Below are 20,677 nucleotides of genomic sequence, written 5' to 3'. Positions count from 1 at the left end.
CGTCGCGTTTAGAGATCTCATTGCAGAGAAGGCCGTCTTGACGTATATCGACGACTTAGTGGTGCCCGCGACGGATTATGAAAGCGCCACGCGACGATTAAAAAACGTCCTTAAACGAGCAGCAGAATGCGGTCTAATCATAAACTGGTCCAAATGCGAATTTTTGAAAACGCGGGTGGAATACCTCGGACACGTAGTGGAAGGAGGTACGGTGCGACCCTCGGAAAACAAAACGAAAGCGGTGGCCCGTTTCCCAACTCCGACGACGATCAAACAATTACAGAGCTTTCTTGGACTATCTGGATATTTCCGAAAGTTCATTGTGGAATACTCCACGATTGCACGTCCACTTACGCGATTATTAAAAGCCAATGTGCCCGTCCGATTCGGAGCGGAAGAGCAAAACGCGTTCCAGTCGCTCAAGGAAGCTCTACTCAAAAAACCAGTCTTGCGAATCTACTGGCCTGAGCGGGAAACGGAGCTGCACACTGACGCGTCTATGCACGGCTACGGAGCGATACTCCTACAGCGCGATAGCGAGGACGGTGCGTTTCACCCCGTGTATTACGCGAGCGGAATGACCACGACGGCGGAAAAACGATATCCAAGCTACGAGCTAGAGGTATTGGCTATAATAAGGGCCCTAAAGAAATTTAGAGTTTACTTGCTCGGTATTCCATTCAAAATCGTAACGGACTGTCGGGTATTCGCGTTGACCATGCGGAAAAAAGACCTCTGCGTTCGAGTGGCACGCTGGGCGCTACTGCTAGAAGAATTCGAATATTCGATCGAACATCGACCCGGAAATTCGATGAAACACGTCGACGCGCTTAGCCGTAACCCCGCGTCGACCTGTCTTGCGATCGAAAGTGAGGAGAGTGTCACGGCACAAATCCGCAAAGCCCAGGAACGCGATGACGACCTCCGTAAAATTATAAACGGCGTTGACGAGCGGGGAATCGACGGTTACGTGACGAAACGGGGGCTTCTATTATGCGAAATAGACGGTGAATTACGCATTGTAGTACCCAAGGGGATGCAAACGCAGGTCACTCGCAAAGCACACGAAAACGGACATTTCTCTATCGCGAAAACCGAGGCGCTACTGCGACGCGACTATTGGTTTCCCGCCATGCGGTCGAAAGTCGAAAAAATTATAAATAACTGCGTGGACTGCATCCTCGCGGAACGCAAAAAGGGACGGCAGGAAGGGCTGTTGCACGCGATCGAGAAGGGAGACCGACCACTTGAGACCTATCACATCGATCACCTCGGCCCCCTCCCCTCCACCAGGAAACAGTACGCTCACATCTTCGTCGTGGTAGATGCGTTCTCGAAATTCGTGTGGCTATACGCCACAAAAACAACGAATTCTTTAGAGGCCACGGATCGATTGCGGAAGCAGGCGACGATCTTTGGAAATCCGCGACGTATAATCTCCGACCGGGGCAAGGCATTTACGTCACAAGCCTTCAAAGAATACTGTGACGACCAAGGCATCGAACATGTCCTCATCGTTACGGGCGTACCGCGAGGAAACGGACAGGTAGAGCGGGTAAATCGAACGTTAATACCGCTGTTAACGAAAATATCCGCCCCGCACCCCGCAGAATGGTGCAAGCACCTCCCGATGGTGCAACAGCTCCTGAACGCCACCACTCATCGGAGCACAGGAGTGTCCCCCTTCACCCTGCTGTTGGGTACACGAATGCACCTCAAGAACGATCCACAAGTAAAAGAGATGGTAGAGGCCGAATTAACGACAATGTTTCAGGCCGATCGGGACGAGATACGTAGGCAGGCGAAGGAGAGGCTGCAACGCATCCAACAGGAGAACCGTAAGCAGTATGATAAGCGACGGAAAAGGGCCAGAGTCTACCAGGAGGGCGATCTAGTGTCGATCCAACGGACGCAGTCCGCCCCGGGGTTGAAGCCGGCAGGGAAATTTATGGGCCCATACGAAATAACACGGGTATTGCGTAATGATCGCTATATGGTGGCCAAAGTCGGCGAGCACGAAGGACCGCGTGTAACGTCAACATCAGCGGACCATCTAAAGCCATGGATCGAGGGCAGTGACGAAAGCGAGGGAGAGAGTGAAGATGAAGAAGGCATCTGAGGCCATATGCCTTTTCAGGACGGCCGAGTGTAGGAAGCAGGAGCTAATAGAAGAGTTTGCGAGTACGTTGAACCCAAAACAGCTGATCGGGATTCGCAAACTCTCCTATGCCCGATAGAGTGTACGAATGCGTGTGTGTGCGTGTACGTGAGCGTCGGCGGTATTATGGTTACCGAAACTTGTTGATATACCGCGAAGAGCAACGAAATGTCAGCGTCCGCCAAAGCGAATAGCGGGCGTCGAAGTCCGTTGACTCGAACGTGCGAAACAAAGGGAGAACGTTGACCGATGCGTGGATAAAAAGGACGTGTCCGCGGCGCGCACGAGAAGTCATACGAAAACCACGATACGACGATCACGATTACGAGTAGCATTACGATTACGATTACGATTACGACTAGGGGTTACGATTACGGCTTACGATTACGGATTTCGGCTACGATTACGGATCACGATTATTTGTATATCACGGCAGCGAGTGTATGTTCTGTCTCGACTTGTATTGTTTCTATTGTCTTGTTCTCTCTACAATAAACAGATAGATATTCCAATCAAAATTCTATCTTACATATCTGAGTTATGCTTTTTCCAGCTTCCTGGAGAAGAATCCTAATGGTTGCCAGTTATTGCTTCCATCGTGCTGTTCCAGGACGGCTCCGATTGCTTTGTCTGATGCGTCAGTCGTTAATCTCAATCGAGCATCTTCCTTTGGGAACTGGAGCAAGGATGTTTTTGCTAGCTGAATTTTGCTTTCATTGAAAGCTATCTCTGTCTCAGGTGTCCATTGGATTGGCCTTTTATCCTTTTTCTTCGTGCCCACCAATAAGGCATTCAAAGGTATATGTGTTTCTGCGGCTCCAACTATGAAGCTGCGGTAAAAATTTAAAATTCCTAAATATCTTCTAAGTTCCATTATGGTATTTGGTTTCGGATATTCTTGTACTGTCTTGATACGGGTAGTCAATGGTGCAATTCCCCTGCTACTGATTTCATATCCTAAGTATTTGACAGTTTCCTGGGCAAAGACGCATTTGTCTACATTGATTGTCAATCCATTCTGCTGCAATTTTTCGTTCACGATGCGTAGGTGTTCGTGGCGTTCGTGGAGTGTTTTTGATGCTACCAGTATGTCATCAACGTAGCAACGGCAGCATGATAAGCCTCTAAATATAGTGTCCATGAATCTTTGAAAGGATTGTGCTGCATTACACAGTCCAAACGGCATCGACAGAAATTCAAACAATCCAAAAGGTGTGACGACAGCAGTTTTATGTCTATCTTCAGGCGCGACAGGAATTTGATGATATGCCCGTGCAAGATCTAATACTGTGTAAACTTGCGTACCAGTGAGGTGATGCGCTATGTCATGGATATGTGGCAATGGGTATCGATCGGGCTGAGTGACATGGTTTAATCTGCGATAGTCACCGCAAGGTCTCCACTCACCTGTCTTTTTCTTTACCATATGTAAAGGGCTAGCCCATTGACTGCTAGATGGTTGACAGATGCCCAATTTCAACATTTCCTCAAACTCTGCCTTGGCAGCTCTCAATCTATCAGGAGGAAGACAACGTGCTCGTTCTGCAATCGGTGGACCTGATGTTATGATATGATGTTGAACTCCATGTTTTTTATGTGTTCCAGAAGCCTGTCTGGTGATTGCTGCAAATTCCTTAAGTAAGGTCTGAAAACGGTTGTCTTTACCTATTGTAGTTACAGTTGGTTGATCTGAGTTAATAATTTTTCCAACTGAAAATAATGATGTTTGACCGTCGACCAGCCGTTTATTTTTTATGTCCACCAACAAGTTGTAGTGGCCTAGAAAATCCGCTCCCAGAATGGCTTTGGTCGTCTTTGCTATAATGAACCTCCACGAAAACTACCTCCGCAGACCCAAGTCAAGCGCAAGCAGTTTTTCACCGTATGTGTCTATAGGTGACCCATTCGCTGCGTACAGCTTAAAATCACCATCAGATGTCCGCTTGCTGCGTGGAGAATTTGGTATCACCGATACATCGGCTCCTGTATCTACCAAAAATTTCACACCTGACTGTCTGTTGTAAATTGTGAGGCGATTTTGCATGTTTTTCCCATCCTGTAATGCCTCAATTAAGGATGGTTTGTCCAGTTTCCCTGCTTACGCTTATCTGTTTCTTTCCATTCGCAGGGTAGCTTACACTTCCATGAATCTGCACCGAACTTTCCATGGAAATAGCACATTCCATCGCTTCTGGGTCTGCTTTTAGATCTAGACCTACCTCTTCGATGAAAGTGGGTGCGTTCCCTTCTTCGGCCTTCGTAGTGACCGCGGACCAAGGATTCTAATTGCGCCATGCGCTTTGTAAGTTCGGCTATTTCCGAGTTACTGGAATCACGTGGAACATCACGCAGTCGGCCATCTTCCATGGTGTTGCTTTTTTTCGTTGCTTTGGCCGCCATTTCATGTTGAGATGTTCTCTCCATTGTTTTATCGGCGAGCTGCGCTAATTTTTCCGATGATACCCCTTCTATAACAGATAATATTTCTTGAATTCGTGTAGGCAACCTTTGTGGCCACAATGTGCTCAAGGCGTTTTCAGAAACGTTTTCTCCTGCAAGGAGCGCCATTTCTCGCAATAGTTCCGAGGGCCTTTTATTCTGTAGCTCCATCCCTGATAGGAGATGCCTCAGTTGCGTTTCCTCGGTTGCGGCTAAACGCTTAATAAGGGCTTCCTTGATTTCGTTGTAAGAATCATTCGATGGAGGAGCTGCCATTACATCAGCGACCACTTTCATGGTCGCGGTATCCAAATGCCGGATAACCGCGGCACATTTTACAGCGTCTGCCTTAACGTTATATGCCGTAAACTCACGTTCGAGCATTGAGAACCATAGTTTTGGTTCTTCCCTCCAAAAGCTAGGAAGTTTGAAGCTACGAAATTCGTGTGCGAGGATCTCCATCTTGGCGTCCTCCACGCCGTCTTTTATTGTAGCTCCTGTGTTTGCACTGGCCATCAAACTCCCGGGTTTCGGCACCAATTACTTATGTGGCGGATGGTATATATATATAATAATTGACTCGTGTATTTCGCTTTGTAAGTTGACTTTATTAAAGCACGTCTTAACCCGTGGGAGTTTTACATTAGACTAAATTGTAGATGGCGTATGTGCTGCTTGCACCGACGTACGCCACACGGGTAATCATAGTACTGACACTTGTGGGTCGCCTTTCATAGTTACAACGCCGTCCTTTTCTAGCCCCTGCCAGGTCTTTGTCTGGCAGTATTCGCTCTCTCTCTCTCCAAAGGGACTGTTGCTGTGCGAGGTGCCTGCGATTTTATGTAATTAACGGACTGACTCCCGCGGCGAGCCTTCGTCTTCGTCTATTCGTAACGAACCGTCGATCTAAACGTACGAGATTACAAAAGAGTGCTCTCTGATTTAGAATACTTTCATTACCGGTGCTCCGGTTCTTATAATTGTATTCTTCTGTGTTATCCGTGCTCCGAAGTATAGTGTGTCTACTCGTAATCGTTCTGTTCTATTTATGTATTTGTGTACATTTTTGTGAGCGCAATAAACTGGTTTGTGAGTTACAAATTCAAGAAGGTGCTCCTTCGAATTCCTACCCTCGAGTCTAATCTCGAACAGTAATAATTCGTGACATATTTTACATAAAAAATTTGAAATATGTCACGAATTGTTAAGTAACTCCTACTCAACCTACAAGAAAGTTATTATTGCTATGTTATGGTCTCTCTGATAGCATTTAAGTACTGTACTTTCTAATCGCTTGATGTGAATAGAAATTGCCACCAATATTCATACAGTTGTCCGCGAAATTGTTGTTCAAACAAAACATTCAAATATGTCGTTGTATTCGCCTTCAAATGCTTAATAAGACGACAATAAACAAAATATGTAGTTCCATTGTAAAAATGTTACATTGGTATTAGAATCTATGTAAATAACAATAGTAGAAAAATTCAAATATTGTATTAAGTTTACTTCATGAAATCCAACAGTTTTCATATGAAACATTTCTTCGCATTTTCAACGGTTATAGAAATAATAGCGTGTATATGGTTAAACCGAATATTCTGTACAGATTATTTTACCATTTTTTCAGTTTCTATGGTTAAACACCTTAAAGATATTTAATATTCTTATTCTTCATTCTAACTATGTTATACCTTATACTTGTTGCGTAATTTTTACAGGTTTAGCTGCTTACATAAGTATTTATATTAATTATGAATGAAGAATAATACGAAATGTAGTTGATTATAACTGAAAGTATCTAAAAACATTGCAACATTTCATTAAAACAGTATTATACACTGTATACACTGCGCTTTCCGTGATGAGATATGCGAGTTAAACGCGACACCGTATGTGTTCCGGCCAGGGCGTGCTGGGCGACAGAGTAGGGTACGCGCGCGTGTGTGAAAAATGCGTGTGAGCAAGGGGCGTAGCTTTCGTACAGATAACGGTGGCGCGGGAAGCGAATGTCTACTGTAGTAGTAATCTACCCGTTTGGGTTTCACAATATGTATGTACAAGGACCCATTCTGTTCCACGGTAGCATATACGAGAACCACAAATTTACTGTACTACCGTATGTAACTTTTACAGTGTTCTCAAGTCTAAAGTCTGCAACTTTGTCAGATTATGAGTGTTCAATACGTCCAAAAATCACCAAAGAGACCATGATCACAAACGAATTCTCTTTTGTCGGTTCTTTGTATATAGAGAGGTTTTGGATTCAAGTCCCGCTGGAACTATTAGTTTTTTTTCGCGTACGAGAAAGTAATTACGATTAATATTGCTATGTATTATGAACACGTATATACAGGGTGTTCCAAAAATGTTCTCCGACCCGGAAGTGGGGCACTCGGGGGGTGAATTGGAACAATTTTTTCCTTAGCAATAATGTAATATGAGGCTTCGTTACAGAGATATTAACGAAAAACTGCGACCAATCAGAGTGCGTGTTTTCCAGCCGAGTTCCCGCGCTAGTGTAGTGAACTCACAACAGAATTGACAATCGACAATTTTATTACAACTCTGTGAAATTATAGTTCTCATGAAAATATTTTATACGTATTTTTTTTAGTATTCCGTCAAATATCTCGGAAATTATTTCAGACGCACTGTCAGGAGTCAGCGAAAGATTGTTTAAAGAAAGGGATTATTCTGGAATTCAATGATATAGCTACATTCAATATCAAAACAAACACAATATTGCAAATTATACGGTTTTTATATTCCTAATAATTTCCGAGATATTTAACGGAATACTAAAAAAAAATACGTATGAAATATTTTCATGAGAACTACAATTTCACAGAGTTGTAATAAAATTGTCGATTGTCAATTCTGTTGAGTTCACGGTTGCTACGAGGCCGAAGATTTTGAGCCATAAATAACCGAAAATTCCGCTCCCGCCTCTAAAAGGGTGATCCGCCAGGGCCAAGCAGCGTCAACTCACACGTGTCGGGAAAATTTTTTCCCTGCTCCTCGAGGAAAACAATGTACATTGTGCTTTCCAACTCGAAGCAACGGGTACGTTGGTGGTCTGCTTTATTTCGGACAATCTCAAGTCAATGCACGTGATGTTTGTTTCCTATCTCGAAGCAGTCGGTACCCTGTCAATAAATTAACGGGCTACGCGCCTTGGTGAAACTGCGCGACGGTTCTTTCCTTGCACTACTGCAAAGCACGTGTTATCCTAGAACAGTTGGTTTCTTTTTACCTAAATCTTGTTGTGGTGGTAGTAAACTCACAATGTAACGATGGGAAACTACTTGGGGATAGAGGAAGCCCTTTCGGAAAAATTCTGTCAGTCGGTTAGCAATCGGGCGACAGAGATGTTCAGTCCACGGGAGTATTACGCAATGTTCTAGTGGTACGTACAGAATAACGGATATGCGGGTGCTGCTGTGCAAGTGTTTGGCTGCATAAAACATCTGATAAATTGAAAACAATCGGCTCTTTCCGGGGCCACGAATTTTCCTACCGTAGGAACGACACGTTGGATTAAAAATACATTAAGTGATTGTGTCGGGTGATCAGTGTTAGTGGTCGTGCAGTGAAGTGAGTACGTATTCGGTGGAATAACCAGGACGGACTTGACGTTACAACACTTAACTTCAGCTAGTGACACAGGTATGCAAACTGCAGGTGAATTTCCGAAAGTGTGAGTTCTCATCAATTTATTGCTGGTTATTATTTTCTTAATGTAACGCAAGCTATGGCTTATTTCCGGCGATAATTCTGCAAGTTTCTGTACCTAACTTTTTCTTCGGGCTTTTTTGAAGAAACTTATTCATTATCAGTAACATTGCTGACCGTTATTAAACTACGAATTTTTATACGAATACCGAACTACGATCACTTCTCGTTCATTCTCTGTTACATTACTTTTTCGTTCACACGTTATTTGAAAAGGAAATTTACAAATTCGTAAAGAGGAATTTACAAAAAAGTAAATGTGCATTCGTCTTTTTACGTTACACATAATTTGCCTACATTTACGTTGCATTCATTAATCTCTTTAAATAACAAACGGCAGATGATAAAAAGTATGATTTTATTTGTTATGTCTTTTTTATTTGCTATTATACGCAGTTTCCTGCGATGCATGCTGACCTACTTGTTTCGAGCTGCGTAGTACAAGCGTAGTGCGTAGCTACCGCTAGCGCGGGAACTCGGCTGGCAAACTCGCGCTCTGATTGGTCGCGGTTTTTCGTTAATATCTCGGTAACGAAGCCTCAGATTACATTGTTGCTAAGGAAAAAGTTATTCCAGTTCACCCCCCGAGTGCCCCATTTCCGGGTCGGAGGACATTTTTGGGACACCCTGTATATTATTATGTATACACACTTAGTGAAATATTTTATTTTTCCACTGTTAGTACAGCAGTTTATCAGTTGCTTTCAAATACAAATAGTATATTTCTATTCTGTATTATTATATATAAGTGAGTAATATTTATTAAAAAAAACAATAGAAACAAATTTTTATCGCACCACGAACATCGAATAAAAGATACTCCATTTCCTTACATGAAATAAAAAATTGTTTCTGCATCCCACGTCTGAAAGTGAATGTACAGCGTCCTCCATTTTTATACGAATAAAAATCAATAGTTGCTGACGATGGGATGGAATAAACGAATAAGTGAACGAATCAATGATATAATATGACAGAGGGTTGGAGAAGGCCGATTATGATGCTTATTACCAAGCGAATATGGAATCTTACGAAGGATCGCTTGATGAATTGGAGACAACAAACAAGGAAATGCTTGCTCACTTGCACTAACTTTACACCTTGTCATCTCAGCTCAGAAATATTGAGATATACATATGTACATATATGTTCATTTTAAAGGTACGAAAGAGTGAACGTAGGGGAGAGTTTGACAAAATGGGGTAGTCATTAAAATCAATGTAAAAATGAATGATTGTTATTTTTAAGTGATCTGTACATAAGCTATACGATAAATAGTGTAATGTATGTTAAAATAAGAAAAATTAGATGGGCTACAGAAAATAATATCATAGAACAAGTTATTTTATTTCATACTACGCATATTACAAATAAATATTTCGTTATTCTTTTATGGTCGTTCCCAATTTTCGGACTTTAGCGACCCTGGATTCCAACGTCGTCTGTGGGACATAAAATTGAGGACCGAAGAATAGTTAGCGCGGAATATTAGTGTTCCTTAACAATTTTTGTCTTACAAAAATGCTCCTAATTTGCTCTATTATATTTAATAAGATATTCGGAAATAAAAAAGCAAAAATTTGTTGTCTGCAAAATACGTAGTAAATAGTCTTTTTACAAAAATATTATGCTACCAAAAAATTGCTCCTGATCTGTTTTATAATATTCAATGGTCAGATATCTTAATAACAACTTATTAACAAGGAGCAATTGAAATAATGTTGTTGCATACAGGTTAGGTAGACGTCATACAGTAGGCGCTCGTTTATTGCAGCCTTCGGGGCTGTTGAGGGCAAAAATTCCAGGAATATTACAATAAGCGAGCTATAATCACCCGCGAGCTCTCCCCACCACTCGGCCGTTCAGTTGTGTGACGCACATACATATCGGGTGAGTTGGATACGTTGGATATACGAAGAAGAAAACTCTTCTACCCCTAAGTAAATTTATTTCAAATACTGAAATAAATTTATCAAGTGGTGCGAGGCCCTTTTCCTTCGCCACTTTTTCTCCTAGCGGAAGTGGGGGAACCAACACAACTGTCATGTGTGATGTCATAGCCTACGTAACATGTATGCAACAAGATTATTTCAATCGCTCCTTGTTAATAAGTTATTATTAAGATATCTGACCGTTGAATATTGTCGCGTCCGTCCGTGCGGATTCTCTTTCGAAACCGCCTGGTGTTGTAAATTTCAGGCTAGACCTTCGTGGTACGCGTACAGTTGCGACTGTTGCCCGTTAAATTAATATTAGGCAACTATTTCAGTATTCTCTAAGTGAGAATAATTAATATAATTGCTCGACCGGTGGAGCTGACGAATTGTGAGGTGAATGTTGTCGCATGCTGAATTGTCGATACGAGTGCGAGTACTGTCGAATTACGAATGTCTTGTCGAAACGAGTGTTTGCGAATGAATGTGTACGAATATTTGAGTCCGTGTGACTTTTGTCGAAACGAGTGTTTGCAAGTGAATGTATACGAATATTTGATACCATGTGACTCTTGTCGAAACGAGTGTTTGCGAATGAATGTTGTCGAATGATGATCGAGTACGAATGAATTGTCGAGTTTCGTGTGACGTCGCGCTTCTTTCAAGTTCGCTGAAGGCGTTACCAATTTTTGGTACCATAATATTTTTGTAAAAAGACCATTTACTACAGTAGACATTCAGCATTACAGTATACAGTAGCATTTTTCACACACGCGCGCGTACCCTACTCTGTCGCTCAGCACGCCCAGGCCGGAACACATACGGTGTCACGTTTAACTCGCATATCTCATCACGGAAACCGCAGTGTATACAGTGTGTAATACTATTTTAATGAAGTGTTGCAATGTTATTAGATACTTTCAGTTATAATCAACTACATTTCGTATTATTCTTCATTCATAATTAATATAAATACTTATGTAAGCAGCTAAACCTATAAAGATTACGCAACAAGTATAAGGTATAACATAGTTAAAGTGAAGAATAAGAATATTAAATATCTTTAAGGTGTTTAACCATAGAAACTGAAAAAATGGTAAAATAATATGTTGTTGGATACCGCTCTAAGCTAGAGCATATTTTTATATTTACCGCTTAATTTAAGATAAGCAACCCCAAATTTCTTCCTATCTTCAGTACATAATTACGCATACGACCCTTGAAGCAACCCTGAGTCACGCCTGAACCTCTTATTCACCAATCCCAAAATCATACCCTTTAGCCTCTTACTCATCAACACCTAGTAACATCCAAGACTTCCTATTGGACCTTTCCTCACTCCCACTACCTCTTAAATCAGATCTCCGAATACTACTTAAGGGCGCGTTAAGAATTAACAAGGTTGATTATTGTCTAAGATCCTGAGTGAGACATATAGAAGAATCACTACAACCTAACAGTTTTTAGAAACTATAGCCTAAATACTTTAGAAAACTTGTAAGATTTCGTGTTCAAAAGTTTAGTAGAATAAAAATTATTATTTTTAAATATTAAACATCGGAATCTAACAATGTACAGAATATCCGGTTTAACCATATACACGCTATTATTTCTGTAACCGTTGAAAATGCGAAGAAATGTTTCATATGAAAACTGTTGGATTTCATGAAGTAAACTTAATAGAATATTTGAATTTTTCTACTATTGTAACTTTTTTACAATGGAACTACATATTTTGTTTACTGTCGTCTTATTAAGCATTTGAAGGCGAATTCAACGACATATTTGAATGTTTTGTTTGAACAACAATTTCGCGGACAACTGTAGGAATATTGCTGGCAATTTCATTTCACATCAAGCGATCAGAAAGTACAGTATTTAAATGCTATCAGAGGGACCATAACATAGCAATAATAACTTTATTGTAGGATGAGTAGGAGTTACATAACAATTCGTGACATATTTCAAATTTTTTATGTAAAATATGTCACGAATTATTACCTTTTTCACATAATACCTTAATACTTTATTACGCAGAATGTTTGGAAGAATTCATTTATGTAATAAAAGTATTTTATTCCATAATAATTTTTTAATATCCAAAGATCAAGCATTCGAAAATACTCCACCTACGAAAAACTCGTTACTGCTAAGTAATAGCCCTCTTCATACTGAACAACATCTGTGAATAAACTTTTCTGATATCTCTAAAAATAGCGGAGATAATTAATGTAACCGTAAAGTGCGCATATCCAGCCCACCCTAGATGTAGCTGCGTTGCAGGACTGAACGGTCGAGTGGTGGGGAAATCGCTCGGGTAACTGGAGTTTACTTCCTGCACAATTCTTGGAATTCTGGCCCGCTACAGCCCCGACTAATGCGGAAAACGAATGTCTACTGTATTTATTTTCCAGACAACAAATTTTTGCTTTTTCATTTGCGAATATCTCATGAAATATAATAGTTGAGATGAGAGCAATTTTAGATTCCGAGGGAACAAATTGGGAGCAATTTTTTAAGATAAAAATTGTTAACAAGTACTAATATTCCGCGCCAACTATTCTTCGGTAAATTGAGGGGTTCAGTGAAAAAGGGGCACATGTCACATCCATGTACGTCGGCTTTTAAGTATTTGCACCATCAACAACCTCTAACTTTATTTTTCCTGAAAGCAGTTGCCGTGTAAATTTATAGTAGGTATCGCAGAATGTGTCACTCCTTCACATTGTAAGTCTCACAATTTTTGTTTGGTTTGCTATAATCGACGCGACCAGCCGTAACTTCATGTAAAGCAGGCCTGGCCAACATGTTGTTGGTAAGAACGAAATGGTCTTTACCATCCGACAGACCGTCCTCTCACTACTTTGGGAGGAGCAAGAAAGTACGCGCGCATGCTCTGACTGGGAGCGTGCGCACCAACTGCTCCTTGTTTAGACGTCATGCGCAGCGATTTCAAGGCAGAAGCACGGTGAATATGGAGAGGGAACATTCCCCTACGGTAGAAGTGTGTAAGCTGATAGGGGAGGGGGACAGGGTAGCCCGCGGACCGCCTGTTGGACACCCCTGCTTTAAAAGTGTTTTTCATGTGCTCTTACTCCCATGACTGTCGTGCGGTCGTTCGAAGATATTTTGGTTTAGACATAGATATTACAAAATTGTTTATGGAACCTGACATTTAGAGAAATTAATATAATATTCAAGTGTACTTTAAATAATTTAAATAAAATGTGTTATATGAATTAAAATGAAAATGGTTGCATAAAACGGGTAGTACTCTGTTTTGTCCGACTGTGCACTTCGGCAGTAAAACACATGGCCTTTCTTAACTAAGTAGGTTATGGATAACGTAAATATATGTCTGAAACGACAAAGAAAAACTAATTGAAATGAACTACTCACCGTTCCTTTGTTGTCTGTTTAAAACTCAGTACAAATCTTCAAAAAGTCACAAAAACTTGGTTGTAGAAAATCTGAATACACTGTTTTACACAAAATCGTTATCAGCGAGTCCACCATATACAATGTGCTATTTTTAATTATTTACAATATGTTTGGACGTCAAATACAAAAGATTTGTACCGCCTGGAGACAGGAGCACCTGTAAAACCAATAGCATTGATTACCCTGTTCTGTCCAATTACCCTGTTTTGTTCAACTCTCCAAGAAAATGATTACATTTACAGACTTCACTCTTTTATATATTTAAAATGAACATATTACTAAACTAGAAGAAATCTAGAAACTTAAACGAACATTTGGTTATTCTTTTTCTTAATTTATTTTTTCCTCTTTAGTTTTTATAATACTTTCTTTGTTCGTGCTCTCTATCATTCAAATTCTTTAATACAGTTTAAAAAATTTGATTTCATCCAACGCTCTAACATAGGAAGACCTCTTTAGTTTATGTTTTAATTACTTCCGTCCCTATGAGTATTTATTATACAAAACATGTACAAAGTGTAGCAACATAAAATATGAGTTGTAAAGAAATGTCTCTTCTGTCCTTGTAAACTGTCTAAAGTGATACAAAATTTAAATAATCATAAAATAATGGAAATTTTCCTCTGATTTTACTTGATAGGTGCCATGAAAGAATAGTTTTCTGGTTTAGATAACTGTCTGTTATAACATCCGAAGTGGTTTCTAAAAAATAGAACATTCCCTAATTAGTAAGCATCAATGAAAACAAAAACACAAATATCATTATTCAAGAAAATGGAACATATCAATTAATATCTCGTTGAGAGCAAATTATTCTTAATGTTGATGGTGCATATTTTGATTGAATGAAAATCATTTCTTCTAAAATGCTACGTTTTTTTCGATCTATATCAATGAGTTTTTACGGTGGAAAATAATAACCTTTGCAGAATGATGATCTGATGGATACAAAGAGTAATTGACAAATTTGTTCACGGAAATTTGTCAGATTTATTTGACGAAAGTCCGTACTGAACTGTGAATTCTATTTCAAAATTAAGAAAAATGTATCACAATAGGATCATAACAGCAGAGATAATAAGAATACATAAATAGGGGGTATATAAAAATTTTAACTCTTAACTGTCATTTCTAAAGTATGTTCTACACTCCCTTACTGTGTCTCTGTAGGTTTATTTGAACCAAGCCATAGTGTATGGTTAGCACATAATCTCGTTTAATATTAAAAATTATTCTATTGACACGAATAGCTTGAAATGTTTATGGAATTGAAATTGTCATGGGTCCGAATGAACCCAGGTGCTGTCGTCAGAACAGTTTTCAGTACCGCCACAGTTGCGAGGGATAAGGGTTAACCCCTTAAACGGGGAAAGAATTATCGCGCTGTGAAGTGTATAACTAAGTGTGTGACTATAAATTTGAACATGAAATTCCAATTTTTCGAACTTAAGTAAAAACAAAAAGAGTGTTTCTTTTTCTTATAATATTACTAAAACGAATTGAAATGACGGCCATTTTTGGGACGTTAAGTTGTATACAAAAGTATAAGCCAACAAGGATAAATCCTCCCTATCTGCTTAAGGGGTTAAATTTCGATCATTTTTGTGTCGTTCATTTTCAAAAGTAATTAACTCCACAAAAGATTCTCAAGGAAGTTTATTTCAAATCTAAACGATTAAGCCAATGAAATGCTTTGCAACTAAAATTTAAAAAAATTCAAAAAGTAGAGTCAGCCATCGTGGCCCGCGAACGGCTTTTATATGTAGTACAAGACGAAGGAGTAGAGAAGTAGAGGTACGTAGAAATCAGTAGCAGCCGGTAGTGTACAACGTTTGATCTCATATTTTTATTTCGAAACATCGAATTCCTTGACGTCTAACGTCCGTAATGCAGATACCAATGACAAAATGATCGTTTAACTTATGAATATTATTGACGACTTGTTAAGCATCATTAGGAAGGGCCAAGCTGCTTGCACGCTTCCGAGTCTTGTCGTTTCGTCATGCGGCGCACGTCTTTTTAAACACGACCCGACATCGATATTCCAACGAGACGGATTCGCGAATCCGAATGGACGCATACATTGACATCATTCATTGTTCTAAAAATGTTTTTTTTTTGACACTCGGGAATAGCAAAGGGAAATAGGAAGATGTAGAGAACGCGAGCCTCCGGTTTATTTATTTCTGCTCTGTTTTTTTTTGTTCGTCAGTTCGCTGCATTTTTTTCTTTGTTCATTCATACGAACATTCAACGCACGGCGTGTTCTTTCTATCGGATAGAACGCTTCATCCTTTCTTGCACACATTCTCTTTTTTTTTATAATTTCGTACACTTTGGATATCATCTGACCCAACATACACACACATACATGCATACGCATACACAAGCATTCTTGATTTTTTGTCTTGTCCTTTGGCACAAAGTTATCCGGCACTCGGCTTAGCAGGGGCCAGCAGCGTATGCCTTCTTCACCGTGGCCAGATGAATAACGGTATGAAGAGAAACATTGACAGGAAATGCGATAATTTGTTGCTACAGCCCAAGAACCCTCTGCTAGCGCCCGAGCTTTGCGCAGCTTCGGCTAAACCTGAATGAGAGATTTCATTTAATGGTTCCGTGGTCACTTGCTAGCGGCAAATCTATCTTGTACTATGCATTTATCGATTTTAACCCTTTGCACTCGTAGCTGTTTTAGCTATATGGACAATTAGCAAACTCGGGACATTTTTCTAATAGAAAATTACAAACTCGACAAAACTTTTCAAAATAAGCACGTAAAGGAATAAGAAGACGAATCGTAAAATAACACGGTATTACGTGGTTTACGAAAGCAATGTATCATTACCAGAATCACCAACAGCATAGACTTATGCATCTACTATAGCGCAAACATGTAACTATAGTAATTGTTATACAGCGTGTTAATCCCTTGCTTTACGATTTTTTTTGACAATTACAGTCTCAATAATTACTTTATCGATAACAATTTCTCAGATACAAACGGAATTCTACTCTTACGGCAAGTGTAACATTTACTCGAAATCTTAAATGTTAATACCAGCGCAACAGTATCTCATGTCGATTCAAAGGAAACGAATGATATACATGTTCATTGAATCCAGTTGGAAAGCATCATCACGTGCCTGATTGACTAGATGTTATAAGGCAAGGGGTTAACAGAAATGTCGGACATTTTCACAGAGTGGATTCTACATGTCAAAATAAGATGAAAATTAAGAATGATGAAATTGCGTTCGAGGCTCCGTTTCAGAGTTATTAATTGTTGAATATTCGCGTGAAATATGTTTGACGCGATGGATCATTTTACTCGGAAGGCGCACCCGTCAGCTGTTCCACCTGCTCGGTCGGTAACTACCAGTCTCGTAACTATCTAGAAAAACCCGCTTACGTCGTAGCCGAAGTGATGACATACGACGCTTTGTGGTACTGCAATAATTCTTTCTGAAACATTCTGGAACATCTAATACGAATCGATGGACCTGCAATACCGCGAGGCCTCGTATATCGTGCCCCCGCGAGAAAAGTGTCACAAGTAAAAAATTGTTAACTTTTATTTTATCGCATAAATTATTTTCCAATACGTAGTTCCACCATCCAGAAAAATGTCACAAGTTGAAGTCCAATATTCCAAGCGACATGGTGCTAGTTTCACTTTGTTTAATATATGAAGTGCTACGTGAATGAATCAGTTTCTTTTTGATCTCCTGAAGAGTTACACTTCTTCTACTTGTGACACTTTTCTTGAAGGTGTGCGATATTACCACTTCAGCTGCATGGTATATACATCCTATTATGGATTTGCTTGAATCTTAAAAAAATTATATATTTTCCTCGTTTGTGGTATCAGCTATTCGAGTAACATAACCCTTCGTGTTAAACGTATGTTTCGCCTATTTTACTCATATTTGCAATAATTAATAACTCTCAAACGAAGCTTGTAATGTATTGTTTCCCAACTTTCTTTGGTTCACCGCCTTTTCGAAATTCTTATTCAGCGCCCCCTTTCGGCAAACTATCCCTATTATTAAAATTTCCAGGTGTACTTGCGCGTGTAATCTGTGAATCTTAAAAAATTATATTGAAAAATTATAAAGAAAATAAAACAACTAGAACGCCCCCCTCTCCAGATCTCCTGAGCGTCAACCGGCTCGCGGCAGCGCTCACGTTGGTAACCTATGCTTGAACACAATTTTGTCATTTTTGATTTTCGTCGTAGTCTGGCATGTAGTATCGACCCTGTGAAAGTGTCTCAAATTTTTGTTAATACCCTATATACAGTTATTTTTCACTTGCTACTCGAGTTGTCGTATTAAATTATAGGTACCTACAGCAATTGAGAGTCGCCTCTCGAGTGCAAAGACTTAATGGTTCTATTAAGAGTAGAAAGCTCTTCCCTCGACTTACCACCGATAATAGACACATGATCTTTTCCACGCGATGACCTGTCGAAGCCCATTTTAATTTCTGAAAATAAAAGAGAATGGTCGCTCATAACTTACACGAAATACGATTTTTCCATTGTTCATTATTTCGAGTGAAAAGGAGTAATTTTTCTGAAAAATGTATATCTTTTTGTAATACTATACTGGTTTGGGTGCACTTCCCGCATATGCATTCTCTAGACAAGGATAGAAACTTATAAGACCGACTTCTCAGGGGCAAATTTGTTATTTATAATAAAATAAGTTCATACGAAGGTACTAATAAAAGTTTGTGTTATTTTGAAGTTACATAATTTTATATTTTAAGAAATCTTGGGCTTTTTTTTATTTAAGGTTTTAAGTACTAATTAATCGCATCAACTAAGGTCATCAATTTTCCCGTATTTATTCGATGTTTTTAATAAATTGATTTCTATAAATAATGTCACATTAGTTTATATTAGAAAATTTTATAAATAACACTATTTCTCGCCTTACCTTAAATAAAGTTAGAACGACCATTTTGTAGAGAAAGAATCCACAAAGTGTTCGCAAATGGAACATACTCATTTGACTTGGCTAATTTGAAAAATGACACCGTGCTTGGTACAACTTGAAAATCAGTAACGACTTACCAGTAAATCGGTTTTATGTATCAGAAGTACCGCAAACAGACGCATGAACAATAAACTACTATTACACATAACACAAACTTATTCATATGAATTTTTTTTATTGTTTCCAAATAAATTCACCTGTATTGTGTGGTCTACATACTGTGTTATACTGATCGTTAAAGAGCCCCATTTACTTGTATGTGAAATTCAGTTTTATCTATACGTAATAAAACTTAATATCTACATAATCTTCGAAACTAGGTATGTACCTATATTCTATGTTTGTTTGATTTCTAGCATTATTTTACTACTTTTCGTACCATTTCTCTACTTTTTATATACCTTGAAGCTATTTCGTAGAAACATTTGCTATATCTAGTAACTACTGCAGAATTCTCATTATTCAGTATCAGATACGTACAATTTACAATAATAACAGTTACAATTCTATGATTCAAGCAAAACTGAATGGAACGCATTTGTAATTTTAGTGGCACTACGAGTACCATGGGCTGGATTAAAATGGTGAATTATAGTCTTGAAACCGCACTTGAGACCGCAAATTAATCTAACGCGACTAAAATGGATTATATGACACAACCAGTGTACAATATGCACGCGAGCCAAATTTTGTATACTGATAAACGAAAATGTCAAGTGCTTTCAATTATTCGACGGTAAAATGTCTGACTATCCAATAAAAAACGATGGTAAGCCTTATTTGGCCTATGATAAAATATTTTATCTATGCACCAGAAAATTAACTTTTACACGATATTCTTATCTTGATATCATAAATTTTATATTCAGACTACTTTTCAAATTGTTTTATCTGAACATAGTAAATTTTGTGCGAAGAAACCTAGATATCCTAATTCACCTTGATGGTAGGTCAATTAAAAGAATATTGCTTTCGTTAATTATATAATTTATAGAAACTAGTCTTACTGTCCATCGTATTGAATTACTTGACGATAGAACGAAATCTTGCATTAACGAGAAAAGAACGATAAACAATTTGTAGATAATGTGAATCAGGTGCAAGTAACACGACAGCGACAATGTACTAAAAAGAATATTTTCTTCTATCACTTCAACTAATAAAAGGTAGTCTCAATGTCCTTTCTGTTATATCACTAGACAATATAACTAGATTCAGCGTTAATGAAAAAAGGAAGATAAACAATTTGTACATAATGTGATCATTCAAACAGGTGCAAGTGCCACGATAATTAAGCGAACTAGAAAGAATATTTTCTTCCATTACCTAAACCGGTTTACTACTTCACTACGGGGACAGTAATCGTTTCGGTGGAATTTTATGGGCGAAAGTGAACTTACCGTACAGTCTTAAAGTACCATCGGCCTTGCCAAGACTGTTCCTCGAGACGCATCTGTAGCTGCCCACATCCAGCTCGGTGAAGTCTTTGATTAACAGTGACATCGAAACTGTATATCCGAATCGTTCTTCTCGTACGCTGTACTTGTGTCTGCGAGAAGGAGGATACAAACAGTGATAAATCTCGCGATCGAAGTTGATGGGCAGTTACTGTATGGAAATTAAGAGAAACTCGTAATCCTCACCCCTCGATCAGTATCTCGTCCTCCGTGTCCTGGCGGTTCTTTACCCAATAATTAATTGTATTCGGGAATGCCTCGACGTTGCACTCCAATTGGACGTTCGTGCCCAAAGGTGCGCCCAGAAGCTGATTAGGTGCTTTGACGACAGGTCCAACTGCGGGGAAACAGTTACGAATTAATTATCCGATTTATCGCGATAGAACACAGTTCAACAAGATTTTGATTAATATTCTCGCGTGTTTGAATATAGATACGCATAATTTGTCGGGATCATATTTCTCTCTCTCTCTCTCTCTCTCTCTCTCTCTCTCTCTCTCTCTCTCTCTC

The 20,677-nt window shown here is 39.2% G+C and overlaps 1 protein-coding gene across 1 annotated transcript in view; it reads right to left on the bottom strand.

Moving 5' to 3' along the window:
• Positions 1-15,972: 15,972 nt before the first annotated feature.
• The window catches only part of LOC107195150 (lachesin-like), a 63,894-nt gene continuing 59,189 nt past the window's right edge, over positions 15,973-20,677 (bottom strand). The window contains exons 5-8 of the mRNA XM_015584937.1: positions 20,354-20,504; positions 20,111-20,259; positions 18,136-18,195; positions 15,973-16,297 (exon numbers count right to left, since the gene is read on the bottom strand). Of these exons, the coding sequence (XP_015440423.1) occupies positions 16,179-16,297; positions 18,136-18,195; positions 20,111-20,259; positions 20,354-20,504 (479 nt within the window). The 3' untranslated portion in view covers positions 15,973-16,178. The remainder of the gene's footprint in view (positions 16,298-18,135; positions 18,196-20,110; positions 20,260-20,353; positions 20,505-20,677) is intronic.

Source organism: Dufourea novaeangliae, unplaced genomic scaffold (genome assembly GCF_001272555.1).
Source record: "Dufourea novaeangliae isolate 0120121106 unplaced genomic scaffold, ASM127255v1 scaffold59, whole genome shotgun sequence".
Lineage (NCBI taxonomy): Eukaryota > Metazoa > Arthropoda > Insecta > Hymenoptera > Halictidae > Dufourea > Dufourea novaeangliae.
Note: the sequence above shows the minus strand (reverse complement) of the source record. Positions and strands in the feature narration are given on the sequence as shown.